The following is a 17411-nucleotide window of genomic DNA, read 5'->3' as shown; positions in this document are numbered from 1 at the left end:
ACAGAGGGGAAGAAAAGAGAAGGTAAAGGCAATTAATCCCTTAGAGAAGCCATTGCTATTGCAAAATATTTGTTATAAAGCTATACCCACCTGGGGGGAACAGTATCATACATATTTAAGGAACCTTTCGGGCTGCTCTCCTTGTGTTGTACCGTAAAAACTCGCCTGTTTTTCCACTACTTTTGGAAGCATTTGGTAGTTTCTACTAAGTTTGGCATGGGAGGAAGGTCTGAGAGAGATGGAGCCCCCCCCAACGCAAGCCCGGGGGAGCAGGCTGGTGACGCGGGTGCGGGTGTCCCTGCTGTATCCCACGGGGTTGCGCAGGGAGAAGCAGCCTCAAGGATCCGTTCCCATTCTCCGTGGTGCCCCGGACATGCACGAGCGCATCCGCAGCTTGTCTTGGGACCTAGCACCACCCTCGGCATCTCCATCCCTCCTCATCTCCCCAGCCCTCCCTCCCCTTCCCCCATGGGGAAACCCGCTCCCCAGCTCTTGAAGGTGATGAAGGTGATGGAGGGGCAATGCCCAGGAGAAGGTGCAGACCAGGCCCAGGGCAGGAGAGCAGGCAGGGAGGAGAAGGCAGCAAGGAGGGGAAGACGGTCCTTCTTACACTCAGCAAGGCCCCAGCCTCAAAGAAAATTAAAATACAAGAGTGAAGCCAGGCTCACAGGCCACATTGCTTTCTAGGCTGCAACGGGAAAGGACCATTAGAGCTTCTCACCAGCCATCTCTATTACACAGCCCATTAAATCTCTGCGTAAGTGCGTACTTCTCTCCCAGCACCTTGAGAAAGGGCTGGTGAGAAAGTCCACTTAAATTTCGCTTGCAGTATTGCAAGCGATTTCAGACCCGTTTTCCTGGGTATTTCGGCCACTGTGTTTGCCCTCGGGCAGAGCTGGAGATAACTCCATCTCTTCCCACAACCCGGTTAAAGGATCTTAAAGAGAGGGAGAGGTTTTCCTCTCTCTCACAAGCACACTCGGAAGGAAGTTTTCAAACATCCCATTCAAAAAACAAAAAGCACAAAGCACCTAGGAGCGACACAAAATCTCTCTCGTTGACGGTGCCACCTGGATGGAGAAAAGCCAAAGTCTCCTGGTTGGAATGACAAGGCTCGAAGGAGCACAAGGTCAGAGCCCAAAGGACCTCACGCCCCAACTCCACAGGATTTTGGATGAACCCTGAAGGATCCCTGCCACAAGAAACACAGTTTAAGGTCCGCAGCCCCAAGCAGCAAGTCCTCCATGAGACCACCCAAAAAAAAAGAAATAATAAATAAATCAAACGCAGACCATGGAGATGTTTCCAGCAAACCCCCAAGCCAGAGGGAGATGCTCCTCAGCTTCACCCTTTCTCCAACAGCTCGCAAAAAAAATAAAATAAATAAATAAAATAAAAAAAATCTACATTTCTGAAATCTGTGCTGGTTTGGAAGTAGTTTGTAGCTAAAAGAAGACGGCGCCGAGGTCAAGCTGCCGATGGTTTTGCTCCTGCCCATTGCTCAGACAGATTGGGGTCCTTCCGCAAGAGCGGGCCGGGAAGCACTCATGCATTAAGTCTAATAAAGCTTCAGGATGAGGTTATTTATTCGCGTCAGTAACATATGTCGGGAGCCTATAAAGATTTACATGCCCACAATGAGACACTTTCCATCGTCGCAGAAATTTATTACGAACTACGGAGCGAATTCCCTCGGGCGGGTTTTCCTTGGTTCCAGCTGTTGGCGTGTTTTTAAAAGGCGAAAAGGAAAGGAAGAAAAAAAAAAAAAAAAGAAGAAAAACCAACCCCAAACCACAAAGGTTTCAGTCTTTTCCAATCGTATTACGCAACTTTTCCCCCCCCCCGCACTGGCGACAGTAACTCCTGCTTGTGAATCACAGCTAATTGTATTATAATAGGCCATTCTTCTTGATTTAATATACCTTATGAAAATCAGTATGTGAGCGAGCGCGGTCGTAAGATTAGTAACAGCTCTAGTTCTTAATCTATGCTCACACTTTTATGATTAAAAAATGTAAAGCTGAAGGGTTGAGGAGGATGTTTTGCTGGAGTTTGGTTTATTCCAGAAGTACCTTACAAAACTGGGGGAGAGGGGGGAGCGGAACAATCGAAAACAAATTGCAACTACCCGCTCCCGCCGCATGAAATTACAGGGCTCAGGGCGAGGGGAAAAAAAAAAAAAACACAACAACAAAAAAAAAAAAACCAAAACACAAAACAGAGGAAGGATTCCCAGAACTGCTTGAAAGCGAAATGAAATCGGCTGCGTTATCACAGAGGTTTGCGACAACAGGGTTCCCCGTTTTCAGAAAGAGAGAAGAAAAAGCGCAGAGGGGACCCTCCTCCAAACAGATCAAGTCTCCCGGGTTACAGGGCAGCAGAGAAAGCGGACCAGGAGAAAGGAAAAAAAAGGGTGAAAGCGGTGAAAACTGCGGTGAAGGCGAGACGGAGACAAAAATGCAGGGAAAAAAAAAAAAAAATTGCGATCGAGCAAAAGCAGAATAAACAGCCCCCGCTGCTAACCCCTGGCCACACCTGCCGACGTGCTTTTAAGCCTTTTGGGGCTGGCACGTGGCTTTTTTGAGCTTGATTTTGACTTTTTAAGGCACGGGCAAGCCATTACCAGGCAGGATTTCCCCAGCCGGCTTCATGCCCCTCATGTGCCCGCAGCAATGGCTGTCCCTGCCATGGGAAATCCGGGCACGGCGGCATCCCTGCCCCGTGGCGGCATCCCTGCCCTGTGCACCGGTGCCACCCCCCCCCTCAGTGGGTACCGATTCTGGGCTGGCCCCCGCCTGCACGGCCAGGGAGTGGAAAATGGTACCTTGGGTGGCATCAAGGACCAAAACTTCTGGACAAGCGACAGGCCCGCACGCAGGCTTAGCCCCAACCAGGAAAAAAACCAGTATTTTCAGTAATACCCGGCAATCCGACTCGAGCCGTTCTCCTCCATCCCGGCTCAGGAGGTGGCAAGCCCACGCTCAGGATGGGCAGGGGAAAAAAAAAAAAGCAAGTCCAAAAGAAAAAAGCTCATCCCAGCTCCGATTCCAGCCATCCCGCTGGGAAAAGCGGCTGTTTCTGGAGCCAGCCTGGGATGCTGCAAAGCCCTTATGGCCCCGCCCAACGCTCCAGCCGGGAACAAGCTCCGGCAGCCCGGGGATTTGGGGATAAATGCCATTTCCCTGAGCTACACCCAGAGTAAAGGGCAAACCCCAGCAACCTGCGGGGAATAATGGGCTCCCCACAGGCATTTTCATTAAACAAACCCTTGGAGGCATCTCGCAAGTGCCCAGGAGCCCAGGGAGCCCAAGCCTGACTTATTCCCACCCTCCAGAAGACCTGGAATTCCGCTGTGGTTATTTAACCTCCCCACACCACTTTGCTCTGGTACCTCCAGAACAATACGCGAATTATTATTCTTTGCGTTCGGTACGTATTATTAGTAGACGGTCGGCAGATCCTGAAGCAATTTGCAAATATTAATTAAGCCTTAGCAGAATCCCTGAGTGGTAGGTAACTGTAATTATGCCCCTAATTATATTAATTCTGCTGTCGGGTGGCAAGTAATTATTTGGAATCTATTCTATAACTAAAACAAACCTATGTTGATGATTACATGTTTAGCATGCGACTAACTGGTATTTTGTTTCCAGACTGATGGCTTCGGCATACATGAAACCGGGGGGGGGGGGGGCGGGGAAAAGCACGTAGGGGAAAAAAAAAGCATGTAGAAAAAAAAAAAACAAACCACCACACAACAGAAGTCCTGCTAAAAATCCCTCCTCCGTTTCTGCAGCCTGATTCCCCTCTCCCGGCCACCCTCGGCCCTGCTCTCGGCAAACAGCTCGTCTGCACATCCCTACGCAAGCAAAGGGGTTTGATCCCGTGCTCCCATCCCAGGACCAACGAGGACCAGACACTGGGAGAAGCTCAGACGTTTCCACGGTGGTCGTGGGAAAAATCTTACTTTGAACCGTTTCCCCACTGAACAGAATTTCTCCTTCCTGCCTGACATAACAGTCCCCAGGGTTTTCACCCCAAATCCTCGCCCAGATTTTGTTCGAACCTCCTGTCGTGCGAAGTCTAAAGAGCTGCTCGCCTCCGGACCCAGCTCAAGTGGGCTGCAAAGCGCTGGGGAGGCACAACCCAGCCCCGTTCTCCCCAAATCCAGCAAGACAAGAAGTTGCAATCCCGTCTCCCTTCAACGGCCGCACGACCCGCAGCACGTCCTTTCTCCACCAGTCCAGCAAGAAGCCCCAACGCGCAGGTCTCCTCCTGCTGCGGACCAGTTTCTGGCCAAACCTAGCGGAAAAATGACCCAAGAACAGCCTCGCACACCAAGACGACATTCAGTCTTCCAAGATACCCTCCACGCCAAGCACTTGCAATGCTGCGCTCCCCAGAAATAAAGACCCAGGGGCTATGAAACCATAAAATGTAAAGAGCCTGCCATTTCTTTGTCTTAAATTAGCAAGGCAGAGCAGGTCTTCCCGAACACCCTCATCCTACGCAGCCTGAAGAGTTCACGGCGAGAGCCCGGGCGGCACGTCTCCACGTCAGCCTGAAAAATTTCCCCCCTGGCCTTCCCGGCGCGGCGTATTGATGGAGCCGGGAGACGTTAGTGCTGACCCAGCAGCCAGGCGCGTTCCTCAGATCAGTTTTATGCCAGCCTTTAAAACCCAATGTCATTTTTCAAATTAAAAAAAAAAAAAAAAAAAAAAAGAGGCAAAAGTCAGAGAAGCTTTGCTGGACCAAATTGATTATCTGCGAGACAGTAAAGGATTGTTCCCCGCGGCCTGTTCTCGACAGCCTGTCTCCGGTAGAAGACCAATTAGGCAAGTTTCTATCCACCCTCACCCTTGAAACCTCTCGGCCCGTATTTCTTCGCTCTGTCCCAGACACATCCTCAGTAGACACCATCTCCTCCGAGAGCCACATCCAGCTCCCGCAGCCACCCTTGGAGAACCTACGCGGCTCCTTTGGTCCTGCCTCAGAAATCAATCCCCATTCCTACCTCTTTTATCGCCGCCACCCTGCACGCTCTCCTCCATTTGTCAATATTCTTTTCTCTTTCAAAGAGACGCTCCAAAGAGAGACGAAAAAATACAGTTTTGTTGCAATTCTATATTATCTTCCTCATGCCTGGAAGGATACCGGTTTGCACTGTGTTGAAAGGTACCAATAACATCTCTATCTAAAGTACATTCAAGCAAGAATTGGCTAAAAATGTTCCAACAGAAGAGTTTTCAAAGCATCTCTATTTTCCAATGGAAAATTATCAAAGGGTTCAGCTTCGACTACATGGGCTACGCTTAAGGAGAAGATGAAAAGTCAAGACGATGACACCAAGCCAAGACGTTTTCAGAGAGTTTTACATCATGAGACGCTCTAATATCATACCTATTAACAGAAATAAATTCAAAATCAGTGCCCCAGGAGACTGGGGGGGGTCTGAATTTCAACCAGACTTAACCCGCCTCCCGAAAGCCAGAACTGGGATGGAGAACCAGCCCTTTCCCAAACAGAAGGTAGACCTTCTCCACGCCCGATGCCAAGGAGTGCAAAGCGCTTTGGCAGACGGCCATGCTGATGAAGATGAGCACATCAAAGGGCTAATTCCAACTCCAAGGAACCATAAATAGAATCGACAAGGTTGGAAGGGACCTTTCAGATCATCGAGTCCAACCATCAACCTAACTCCGACAAAACCCATCACTAAACCATATCTCTAAGCACCACGTCTGCCCGGCTTTTAAATCCCTCCAGGGATGGCGACTCCACCACTTCCCTGGGCAGCCTCTTCCAATGCTTGATAAACCTTTCGGTGAAGAAATTTCTCCTAATATCCATCCTAAACCTCCCCTGGCGCAACTTGAGGCCGTTTCCTCTTGTCCCATCGCCTGTTCCTTGGGAGAAGAGACCGACGCCCCCTGGCTACCCCCTCCTTTCAGGGAGCTGTAGAGAGCGAGAAGGTCTCCCCTCAGCCTCCTCTTCTCCAGGCTGAACACCCCCAGCTCCCTCAGCCGCTCCTCACAAGACTCGTGCTCCAGACCCCTCACCAGCTCCGTTGCCCTTCTCCAGACACGCTCCAGCACCTCAATGTCTTTTTTGTGGTGAGGAGATTCTGTGAACTCAGATCAGGAAAACTGCGATCTCCATCTCAAAGATTACTTGCAATCTAAGTAAAGACAGAGAGGCAGATACGGAGGAAGACACAGAGGAAGAGAAGGGCACAGTGAAACACTGTGAGTCAATATGAAGGCACATAAATATTAACAATTTTTTTTTTTTTTTTTTTTTTTTTTTTTTTTTTTTTAAGAAAACCACCTATTTATTTAAACACATTCCTTTCTGGCATCACCCAAAAAAGCTAAGCTGAGACTAGGTCCTCACACGTAACACCTGGGAGGGAGCGGGCTGCCTAACGCCGGACGACATTCACCAACACTTTGCCACCCCCCAGGTTACAGAGAAGTCCTCGTGCTGCGATAAGAGAACGGGTCTCAAACGTGGAGGTGACAACGGCAACCCCTTCGCGCCAATTCCTGTCCCACTCAAGCCAATTTTACTTCCCTCCCGGCCCCGGGACTGTCCTGCTCCCAGCGCTGCACTCCCCCCCTGGCTCTCTGCGCTCACCCCTCGCTGTCCCGTCACCCAAAGGTGACACCAAACAGCCCTGCCAAATTCAGCGGCAGCACCAAGGCGACTTTTGGCCGCTGGCGCTCTGCTGATGTGGTCTATCAATCCCAGGAGACAAGGCTATGTGCTGCAAAAAAAATAAAAAATAAAAAAATAATAATAATAAAAAGGACCTAGGTACCCGCATCCCATCTCAGCCTCCTAAATCAAAAAGATGCGGCAACAAAAAGCCCTGCAAGAGCTGCTGGCTACCGCCAAAGGAGCCGCTTCTCTGCAAGCATTAAGCTCCCAAATTAAATAAGGTGAAAAGAGCATCCCACGAGCCCACATCACGCGCGCTGGCCCAGCTTTCCTTCCTCCATGGATTTATTTAGCATCTCTTAAACTCCCCAGAGCGACTGGAAGGGCCGGTGTGGCACCAGCGGGCGACGCTCCTGGACCACGCTCTTCTCCATCAGCAGCTCAGTGACTCTTAATTGCTGCGTTGCGGATGGGCAACCTCCGAGCCGGCCCACCTCGATTTTTATTCCCCAGCCTAATTGCGGTCACAACCACCTCAACAACCAACCCCGCAGGGCAACTAGAATACCTCGCTTCAGCGCAAGGAACAACTGACCCCCAAACACAACATTAAATCGCCCCAAATCCCTCTTCGGGAGCCAGCCCGTCTTTCACAGCCAGCATCACTTCGGGCAGTACCGTTCGGTCCTAATTTCTCCTTGGATTCTTTGATGCTCACTAACACTAAATTAGTAATATTACTTAACGGCGCTGCAGCCCGGGGAGGAGAGCGGGGACTTGGCTCTGCCGCTTTAATGAGCGAGACCGAATCCAACTGGCTCCGCTCGCGGTTCCCTCAAATGGCACTTGTACAGAGCGGGAGCGCATTTAAAGCTTCGGCCCCACATCAGCATAATTAAACGCAACCCGCTTCCCTGCCGAAAGCAACAGCCCCAGCAAAGCCGGATTTCGGTTACGTTTGGAAGCGGCGCTGAAAATTAAAAGTCATCAAAACAGAAACACAAGGGAATAGGGGCCTGAAAAGGAAGCGGGTAGAACGGGTTTGCTTGTCGTCGAGTGAGCAGAATTCCCCAAGCAAACAAAACCACACGGACGCGCACATGCACATGCGCTGGAATTACCGTGCCATTAGTTACACGGCGCTTACAGCTACTCCAAGCCTCGGCCCATCCAAGCTGGCGGCACAGTCACAACAAAACCCGATGCGAACGCAGTGCTGGAAATGTCTCATTAATTCAGTTTGATGAGTGTCAGCTTATTATCTGGTGGAGAAACAGCAAAATAACTCCCCCCCCCGCCTTAAAAACATACAAGAATCATTTCAAAACTGCACTTTTCCTGCAGCATCCAGGTCTCTGTGTGACTGCAAACCCCTGAAGTCTCTGTTCTGGGAATAAATAAAAGTGTTTAAAAATTAAATGGCAAACGTATAAAACCACTGATCGCCTGCCGAGCCTTTGGAGCGGCCCCATAAATCAGAGCCTTCTCCAGGGCTTGTTTCACCAAGGATGAGGAGGATGAGGAGGGAAATCTGCCTCCTCCCCCCAGCAAAACCCAGCTCTTCCCCTTGCGACGGGCAGGTCACCAGCTACAGCAGGGCCCAAGTTTGATTTGGGAGGTTATTAAATCAGGATGAGGCAATTAGCCCATAAATCCCAACCCCTGGGCTGTATTAATAACTTGCTCAGAAAGAAAAAAAATAAATAAAAAAAAAAAATCAATAAGCACAGGACAGGACAACCAAGAGAAATATTTTGGAAACAAAAGAGAGCTCAGCGGAATAAATCGGACCCCCCGAATTCAAGCGATGCGGAGCAAAACAATCGTCCGCTCCATCCCGGTACTCAGTTACAGATAGATGGGGCTGTTCCCGCAAGGGAAAGCAAATACCACCTTTAATCATGAAACTGCCCAGTCCCGACAGGTTTGTATACAAAATCGGACGTAGTTTCTGAAGGACGCTGGCTGAAGAGCAGTTCCCTTGGAGTCACGGCGACAGTCGTGCAACGGCGCGGCTTTTCGGGCCAGCTGAGGGAAATAAGTAAACCCACATCTACTGAGGGGCACGAGACTCCAATCTCACCCATACACAACCGTCCTCACCCCCCACCCCGGAAAACGCCGCGCACAGCGACCAAAACCGGCCACGCACGGGCCAGAATAATTCAAATCGGAGCGCTGATGAAGAAGCTGAACGCGCCCAACTCGAATGGGTTTTGTCCTGCACGCACCGAAGTCCATAAATCAGCGCAAACCCCCAATGTGTTGACACAGCTGGGGCAGTAAAAACCGCGGCGCCGCCTACACGTGTCGGTTTTGCTGCGCTCCTTCTCAAGTAGCTCGTTCACGTCACAGAAGGGCAAGTGCCGCCGTCCCCTGATGGTGTAAGCGAAGGGAGGCTGAAAGGAGAAGCAATTTTCTTCTACAAGATGCACTAATAGGGTCGGAAAGAATAAAAGGAGACGAGCACTCCCATCCAGAGCCTCTTCTTCCGCTTCAGATCTAAGGAAGGACTTGTTTGCTCAAAAACATGTCTGGTTTGGTCTTTTGTTTTGTTGTTTGTTGTTTTGGTTTTTTTTTGGTTTTTTTTTTTTACCCAATGAAAGATATAACCCGGCAAGCATTACCTCCCACTTGCCTTTTAAGACACAAAAATTCTTTTTGAGCATCGGAGGAGATACAAAAAAAACCCAAAAAACAAACCTGCAAAATACTCTTTGCGCTATCATTTATTCAGTTTGCACTTGATCTTTTTCACCTGCTTTGCTTCACGTCTGTGCCCAGTTCAAACCGCAGCGTTTTCTTGCCCCTTCTTGGTGTTATTTCCTCCCAACTCGGAAGAAAAGCAGAAGCTTCGAGTAACCCAGACCCAAAGGGATGCCCAGGGCTGTCTGACTCTCGGCACCTCGCAGCAAAACCCCAAGCCCTGCGTTTGGTACCCCCTATCCCAGCGACGTTCCCCCCGCAGGGACCTCTCCAGACACACGCCGGACCCCAGGGAAGTTGTTTCCAGCATCTCCCCCCAAAAAACATCTCCTCTTCACTAGGGATTCACAGGTGGAAAAGCTCCTCAGCCTTTGCTCAAGGACAACGCAGAGGTCGCTCTCTTTTGCTTTAGAACAGAGAGGGGGAAGGACGTGCCGTGACGGAGGGAGCTGGCACTGACACCCCACCCCCCCTCACCCCGCTTCCCGCAGCAGCCTGGCACAGGGAAGGCTCGGAGGGCTCCCATCGCCCTCCACCGCGGTGTCTGCACACCCTTTGGGATGGGAAGGGGGGGCGGGGGGAACCTCCCCCGTACGCTACCTGCTTCCCCGGGCGAGCGGTTCCACGCGACGGCGCAGGTCTCGGAGAAGAGATGGGGAGGGCTCCCCTGCGCCCCAGCATGCTGTGAGCTCCCAGGGCACACCCCTCTCCTGCCACCCACCCCCCCTTCAGATCCCATCTGTGCGGGATGGCTGGAGAAGACCACATTAATTAGCCCTCCCCAGTGATATGGAACAGCTGCTGCAGAGCATTGAGGAACCAGTTCCATCAAACAGAGCCTGCCCTTAACTCCTGCATCCCTCCCCACAGCATCCTTTGCCCAGGTCAAGCCGAAACAGGCTTTACGTTTCTTGGGACAACGTGAATCACGTCGCCTTGGAACAAGAGTTCATTAAAACCCGCAGTCAGGCCCTACTGACGACTAGCAAACATCGTCACACTTGTAAACTGGGAAGCTGGAAGAGGCAAGCAGCTTTCCACAGCCCAGAGGCTGAGTGCCTGTTTCTGCCGACTGCTCCCAAATTTCCTTACGCCACTGTACAGCTGTACAGGTTTGCAGACTTGTCCAGCTAGAAAAGTCCTGTCTCAATACGATTTTTTTATTTATTTTTTTTTACAAGCGTGCCGTTTCTGCTCGTCTTCGCGGCAGCGTATGCGAACTCAAACCACTCCTGGGCAGCTCCCTTCATCCCGCAGGGATTTTCTCTCTCCTCCCCTTTACAATTTAGCAGCCAGCTAGGCTGATGTGACAACTCCAAAGAGACGACATCCTTTGATTTTAGGTATGCATCTCAGGCAGCGCTTCCAGCACAGGGAATTCAACTCCTTTCCTGCGCGCGGAGCAGCAACAGCTCAAACTAGTTATCTCTCCCCGCAGACACCAGCACCACTAACAGCAGCAAGAGTATTTAATCACAGCATATACCTCTCCCCCCCGGATATCTGCAGAGATTAGAAGAGCAGAATATTCCAGCACAATAAACACCCAGCTGCTATCAACGAAGTACGAAAGGGTCACTCGAAAGAGTCCGGTTTCAGCTCTCATTTCGAGCTATTACGATTCGATATCTCCTCTCACCGCACCGTAGCTTGCAAACGGTCCCACGGGAATTTTTCTCACGCAGAGATACTCTCGGTGGTTTGTAAAACAGTGCCTTAAGTTTAGGGGTCTGTTCCCATCGCAGAGCCCAGGGGCGTCGGCGCCCCCACAAAAGGGGCTGGGGGCTTTCTAAAAGGTACAGCTGGCAGCTCCACTTAACAGAGCTTGTCATTTGCGACCCAAATCCCGCTGCCCAACACCCCCCAGCTGCGCAGGGCGCAGCTCAACGAACCCACCGGGCAGCAGCCGGAGCGGGCGGCAAGCGGGGAGCCCCGCGGCCGGGGTTGCCAGCCCCCACCTCCCCACCGCGATGGAGCCCAAACGGGGGCTACCCTGCACCCGCAGCCGGAGCCCGCCAGGGGAAACTTTGCTTCCTAGCCAGAATTGGAAAAAGTCGAGATGCAACTATGCTGAGAGCAACAGGGAAAATGTGACAGAAGTACCTGGGATGGCCGCAGAATTTATTAATTTTTTTTTTTTTTTAAGTTAACAATAAAAGGGCAGCGAGCCCCCCGCTGCTGATGGCCAGAGTTAACACAAAAGCTTTGGTCCAGAGAAGAAATAAGCGCTCAGGGAAGCGGCTCCAGGGACAGCGATCTGCCGGGGAGCTTTGAGGGGGGGGCTACAAGGAGGACTTGCCACCGCTGCGGCCGCGGTGGCCCGGCCCGTGCAGGGACCCTCCGCCGGTCCCCAAACGCCCCGAGCAGCGGGACCCGCCACCGCGGGAAATACGCGCAGCCGGCGGCGGGGGCAGAGACCGGACCGGTACCGGGGGGGAGGCGGGGGCTGACCCCGGACCGACGTGGGGGGAGACTGGACCGGTACCGGGGGAGCCCGGGGGACGGCGATGGAGAGAGCCCGGACCGGCACCGAGTGAAGGGGGGCCCCGGATCGGTGCGGGGGGAGCCCGGGGAGCGGCGAGGGGAAGAGACCGGAGCAGCAGCTGGGGGGAGCCCGGACTGACACGGGGGGTGGCGGCAGGGAGAGCCCGGACCAGCAGATGGGGTGTCCGAACCGGCAACGGGGGACGGCGGGGGGGGACCTGGACCGGCACCGGGGGGGGAGAGGGAGCCGCGGACCGGCACGGGGGAAGAGGGGCAGCCCCGGACGGGAGCCGGGGAAGAGGGGGGCAAGAGGGGGGGAAGAGGGGGGAGCCCCGGACCGGCGCCGGGGGAGAGGGAGGGAGCCCCGCACCGACGGGAACCGAGAACTTCCCCGGCGACACTCACCGCGGAGAAGTTGTGCGGCCCGCAGAGCTCGCCGCGGTACTTGCAGGAGAGCAGCATGTCCTCCAGCTGGTGGCCCAAGCGGTCCATGAACTCGGCGCTGATGCCCTCGTAGTGCCGGGGGGGCAAAAAGAGGCGAAAATCGGCCAGTTTGGCGAACCAGCGGAGCCGCGCCTCGTCGCCCCGCAGCAGCTCGGTGAGGAGCGGCCGGGCGGTGCGGTTGGGCAGCAGCAACCCCAACCAGTGCCCGGCGTAGTAGAGATCCCCCTTGGAGAGGCGGGGGAAGCGCAGGGGGTTGTTGTTGCAGAGGGTGACGGCGGGGAAGGCCAGCTGCCGGCTCCAGCGGGTGCGCACCTGGGTGTGGGAGGGGAAGGCCAGCCAGTGCAGCAGCCGCTCGGAGGACCAGGCCAGCAGCAAGCCCAGCGCCGCGCCGAAGGCCAGCACCCACAGCGCCCGCCGCGCCGGCGCCGCCCGCCGCCGCACCATGTGCCGCAGCCCGTGCAGCCGCGTGCGCAGCGCCGGCGCCCGCCGCCGCCCCCGCGCCATGGGCGCTCCCCGCCGCCGCCGCCGCCCGGGGCTCAGCGCCGCGCCATGCCGGGCTCCCCCCCCCCCGCCCCGGGCAGCGGCACCGAACGGCGGGGGGAGCCGCCGAAAAAGGGGAGCCGCCGCCGCGCCGGCACCGAGCTGAGCGGCGGGCAGCAGTTCCGGCAGCGCGGCATGCCGGGCCCCGGTGGTGGTGCGGATGCTGCTGCCGCTGCCGCCGCCGCCGCCGCTGCTGCTGCCTCCCCCACCGCGCCGCGGGGCGGCCGCACCCCCGCGGGGGGCAGCGGGGCGGCCCTGACCGTCAGGCGCCGGACGGGCCGCCCGCCTCACATGCTGCGGTGCGCCCCCCCCACTCCTGCCTGCACGCCCCCCCCCCCCCCAAGACTCGACACACCACTCCCCCCCTAAACACACAGCCCTCCAAACACACCCCTCCAAACGCACACCCCCGCCCCGAACACACACACCCGCTCCCAAACACCCCGAACGCACGCCCCCCCCAAACACGCACACACGCCGAACACCCCAAACACACACACGCACCCTAAACCCCCCCCCAAACACACACAAACCCCCTCAAACACACACAACTCCCCCCCCCAACAACCCCCTCCTCCAAACACACACCCCCACACCCCTCCTAAAACATCCCCCCCCTAAAACATACACGCACACCCCCCTCCTCCCCCGCCGGTACCGAGCACCGCCGCCCCCCCCCGCCCCGCCGCGCCCGGACCGCGGGGCTCGCTCTCGGCACCCTCGGTGCTCCCGCACACCAGCCGAGCCCCCAGAGGTCGCACCGGGACACCCCGCACCCCCCCCCCCCCCCCCCGCCCCGATGCCGCTCGGCGGGGTGAGCGCTGCGAGTTACCCTCCCCCCCCCCCCCCGCCCAACCCCGACCCCCCCTATCCCCTCGCCGCGTTCCGCCCGCCCCCCCCGGCGCTCATGCTGCCCCCGCCGTGCCGCTGCCCCTCCGTTTCCCCGGGGACAGCCCCGGTCCGCGCGCGAGGAGGAGGAGGAAGAAGAGGAGGAGGAAGAGGAGGAGGAGGAGGAGCGGGACGAAGCTTCCCCGAGGGGCGAGCCCCGCCGCTCGGCGCCGGCCGCGCTGGGGGGGCGGAGGGAGGGATGCTCGGCCCCGATCGCGGCGTTGCTTGGCTGGAGTAGCCCCCTCCTTCCTTCCCCCCACTATTTATCCTCCCCCCCCCCCCCCACTCCTTTCCCCGGCAGAACAGCTCTGCTCGCAGCTCCCGGACCGCCGCCGGCCCTGGCCGGGCTTTGGGGAGCCCCCCCTTCACCCCCCCTTCCCTCCCTCCTTCCCTCCTCCAGCCGGAGTTTGTTTTTCTGCTTTTCAGCATCCCCGAGGGAAAACATGGTATCACAGACACAAGCAAATCCAGGCAGGGTTTGCAGCCCGCTCTTGGTAGCGGTTGCTTTCCGGGGAACGCGGTTAATTTTTTAATTTCTTTTTTTTTTTTTTTTCTTTTTTTTTGGAGGAGGAGGGAGGGGGGAGGCTTGCTTTTTGCTTTCCGTAGCGAAGCTGCTCCGCGGTCCTCCGCTTCCATGAAAGATGAGTGGAAACGCGGAGAAACACGCTCCCCGAAGCATCGGCATCCCGACCCTGGCGACACATTCGCCCGTGTCACGCCGAGAGACCTTTTGGGGACGGAGGGCTCATTTTGCCCTGCATCGGACACATAAAAAAAGCCCCTTTTCCCCAACCCCTTGACGAGACGGCAATAACTTGTGGTAAATGCCGGCATCTCATCGGGTTTCTCAGCTCTGATCTCCGAAAAGCAGCTCGCCGTTACCTTCATTTTGATTTTGAATAGTACCAAGAAGCATTCCTATAATTGCGTCCAATTAAGCTGTAAGTGGCGATAACCGCTTTGAATCCCTTCTGATATATTTATTTATTTATTTATTTCCCTCTGAATTCATTTTCCATGTGCATATTGATCCGTTGTGTGTTTTTACCCAATAGATGGAGCCGTTACAGCCTGGTTATCTCCAGCCTCTTTCAGAGAGTTTTCTTTTTTTACCGTGGCAAAGCCGCAAACGTGCAGCAAACCCCCAAAATCCCACTCCTGGGATTCTTCCCGCTGGGAAAAAGGTGTTTGAGGGACCCCGAGCTTGACCCCAAGTCCCCCCCGCTGGAGTTGGTGACCTCAGTGATTTGCACAAACACGTCGATGTGGGCTCCGCTTGACTCCCCCAAATGACTCTGATGGTTTGCGGTGCCCCTGCTCGCTTGTGTCCGTGCCCCGCGGGAGCTTTGCCATTTTTTAGCACGGCTCGTAAGCGTCAAATCCTTTTCAAAGGCAGGAAGATGGCCATGACCTTTCTTAAACCGAACGGGAAAAGGCCAGAAGTCACTATATTCGCGATAACGTGATGTCTAGTAGCTCCCATCGAGCCTCCCCGCCTGGTTTCCGAGTGGATCTCGGCTTTTTTTCCTGCCGCCTGTTGAAATCAGTGGGAGGTTTTTTTCCCCTTGGCTCACTCGCGGGATAATAAACATCCAAACCGCTTCGCCACGAGGCGGTCTGAGATTGTTCTACCCGCGCTATATTGACAGAAACCCAAGGAAATAAAAGGTGCCTGGCTATAAACATCCTCAAATATTCCCTCCCCCGCAAACCTCATCGCCGCCTTGCAGCAAAGGTGGTCTCGGACGGTGCCAAGTTCCCCGGCAGAGCCCGGGCTGTGGGTTGTGCCTGGCCGCAGAAACACGCCGCAGCCCTGGGCTTTCTCCACTTGCTTATTTTCATCCTCTTCCCTTTCCCTAAAGGGTTTTTCACTTGTTTGGGTTTTTTTAAAGGGTGAAGGAAAGTTTGCGCGGAAAGCTGCTTTTTTCCCCTTAAACGCGCTTACTCCAAGTTACCTGCTCCAATCTGATCCGATGAGCAAATCAGTCTGACGTATCACAGGGAAGTGACTTTTCTTAATTTAAATAAAGAAGAAAAAATTAAAAAAAAAAAAAAAGAAAAAGCTGACGGTAAACAGGAGTAAAACCAACTTCATCCCGAACTGGAATTCAAAAGCTTCCCCGCGAAAACCTACATAGACAAACCAGACAAAACCTGACCATAACGCTCCCAGCTGATGCTGGTGTGACGCCTCGCGCTGCCCCGGCCACCCACCCTTGGGAAACCATCGCCGTTTTTTTTAATTTATTGGGGAAAACAGCTCCCGTTACCTGCTCACCCCGTGCACGTGCTCATCAGCGTCCCGCTTAATTCTTTACGCAGCCAGAGCAGCTTAAAAGCTTATTGGGCTTAACGCATGGAAGGAATAATAGAGCCGGAATCAATAAATATTGCTTATTAATCAACAAGCCGCTTTTAAAATTATCCCTTGGGGTGGGTGAGTTTGCTACTTCTGTTGGAGAACAGAGTTTGGATGGAGAGAAAACTATACGGGAGAAATTCCGTGAATCACTTCGGGCGAATCCTGCCATTCTCCCCCCCCACAAGACGTAACCTGCGTGCCCCTGAAAGGTACAGAAAAGACAAATATTCCGCAATTTTTTTCTAAACCAAAAGCACTGCCTTCTTTGAAACTTCATTTTCATTTCAAACGTCAACTCAGGTTAAGACAAAAAGGATTAAATAAAAGCTTTAAACCCCCTGGAAAGTAAACCGTAATACTTTCTTCCAGTTGGACTCTTTTATGATTATTATTTAATTCATCCCATAGGGGAGTAAAAGGAGTGAAAGTTCAACCCCGAACACTCCCGGCTCTCGGTGTTATTGACAAGCTGAAAAACCCACAGCCCCCCTGTCTGCCGGGGCCCGGACACCCCCGGCAGAGCGAGATGCCGAGTTAAAAGCTTGGGTCCAGAAACGTGCAGGATCCTGCACGTGGGTCGGGGTAATCCCAAGCCCAAGTCCAGGCTGGGCAGAGAATGGCTGGAGAGCAGCCCCGAGGAGAAGGACTTGGGGGTGTTGGTGGGTGAGAAGCTCAACACGCCCCGGCAACGTGCGCTGGCAGCCCAGAAACCCCCCGCAGCCTGGGCTGCATCCCCAGCAGCGTGGGCAGCAGGGCGAGGGGGGGATTCTGCCCCTCTGCTCCCCTCGGGGGAGACCCCCCTGCAGCGCTGCCTCCAGCTCTGGGGCACCAACAGCAGAAGGACACGGAGCTGTTGGAGCGGGGCCAGAGGAGGCCCCGGAGATGCTGGGAGGGCTGGAGCCCCTCTGCTGTGGGGACAGGCTGAGAGAGCTGGGGGGGTTCAGCCTGGGGAAGAGAAGGCTCCGGGGAGACCTTGGAGCCCCTTCCAGTCCCTAAAGGGGCTCCAGGAAAGCTGGGGAGGGACTCTGGAGCAGGGAGGGGAGCCATGGGACGAGGGGGAAGGGTTTGAAGCTGGAAGAGGGGAGATTTAGATGAGATCTGAGGAAGAAATTCTTGGCTGTGAGGGCAGTGAGCCCCTGGCCCAGGTTGCCCAGAGAAGCTGTGGCTGCCCCATCCCTGGAGGGGTTCAAGGCCAGGTTGGACGGGGCTTGGAGCAACCTGGGCTGGTGGGAGGTGTCCCTGCCCAGGGCAGGGGGTGGCCCTGGGTGGGCTTTAAGGTCCCTTCCCACCCAAACCACTCTGTGGTTCTATGAAACGTGAATTTGGC

General features: G+C 54.7%; 1 protein-coding gene across 4 annotated transcripts in view; it reads right to left on the bottom strand.

Annotated features, from left to right (window-relative positions):
* Positions 1-17411, bottom strand: part of LOC141732765 (acid-sensing ion channel 2) — a 531626-nt gene that overhangs the window by 100667 nt on the left and 413548 nt on the right. For 2 of the 4 annotated variants that reach the window (XR_012584163.1, XM_074562114.1), the window contains exon 1: positions 12256-12912. The exons of the other annotated variants lie outside the window; for them this stretch is intronic. Coding sequence is in view for 1 of the 2 variants with exons in the window: in XM_074562114.1 (XP_074418215.1) it covers positions 12256-12798 (543 nt within the window). In the remaining variant the exon portion in view is untranslated. Of the gene's footprint in view, positions 1-12255; positions 12913-17411 lie in introns of those variants that run through there. 4 annotated transcript variants of the gene reach the window in all.

Source organism: Larus michahellis, chromosome 18 (genome assembly GCF_964199755.1).
Source record: "Larus michahellis chromosome 18, bLarMic1.1, whole genome shotgun sequence".
Classification (NCBI taxonomy): domain Eukaryota; kingdom Metazoa; phylum Chordata; class Aves; order Charadriiformes; family Laridae; genus Larus; species Larus michahellis.
The sequence above is the reverse complement of the archived record's forward strand: the minus strand, read 5'-3'. Positions and strand labels throughout refer to the sequence as shown.